Source organism: Eimeria mitis, genomic scaffold (assembly GCF_000499745.2).
Source record: "Eimeria mitis Houghton genomic scaffold, Emh_scaff1443, whole genome shotgun sequence".
NCBI lineage: Eukaryota > Apicomplexa > Conoidasida > Eucoccidiorida > Eimeriidae > Eimeria > Eimeria mitis.
Window position 1 is genome coordinate 1595 of NW_013569264.1, and position 233 is coordinate 1827.

Consider the following 233-nt stretch of genomic DNA (forward strand, 5'->3'; position numbering starts at 1 on the left):
ATCGCAACCTGCAGCAGCAGCAGCAGCAGCAGCAGCAGCAGCATGAGCAGCAGCATAAGCAGCAGCAAGAGCAGCAGCAGGAGCAGCAGCAGCAGCAACAGCAGCAGGAGCAGCAGCAGCAACCCAGCAGCAAGGAGATGACACCAGCACGGCACAGGCGCGCCAGCAGCAGCAGGAAAAGCAGCAGCAGCGTGAGCAGCAGCAGCGAGAATAACAGCTGCACCAGCAGCAGC

General features: G+C 61.8%; 1 protein-coding gene across 1 annotated transcript in view; it reads left to right on the plus strand.

The window, feature by feature from the left end:
* The window catches only part of EMH_0037100 (uncharacterized protein), a gene marked incomplete at both ends in the record, with an annotated part of 1699 nt that overhangs the window by 196 nt on the left and 1270 nt on the right, over positions 1 to 233 (plus strand). The window contains one exon of the mRNA XM_013495150.1: positions 1 to 191. Within this exon, the coding sequence (XP_013350604.1) occupies positions 1 to 191 (191 nt within the window). The remainder of the gene's footprint in view (positions 192 to 233) is intronic.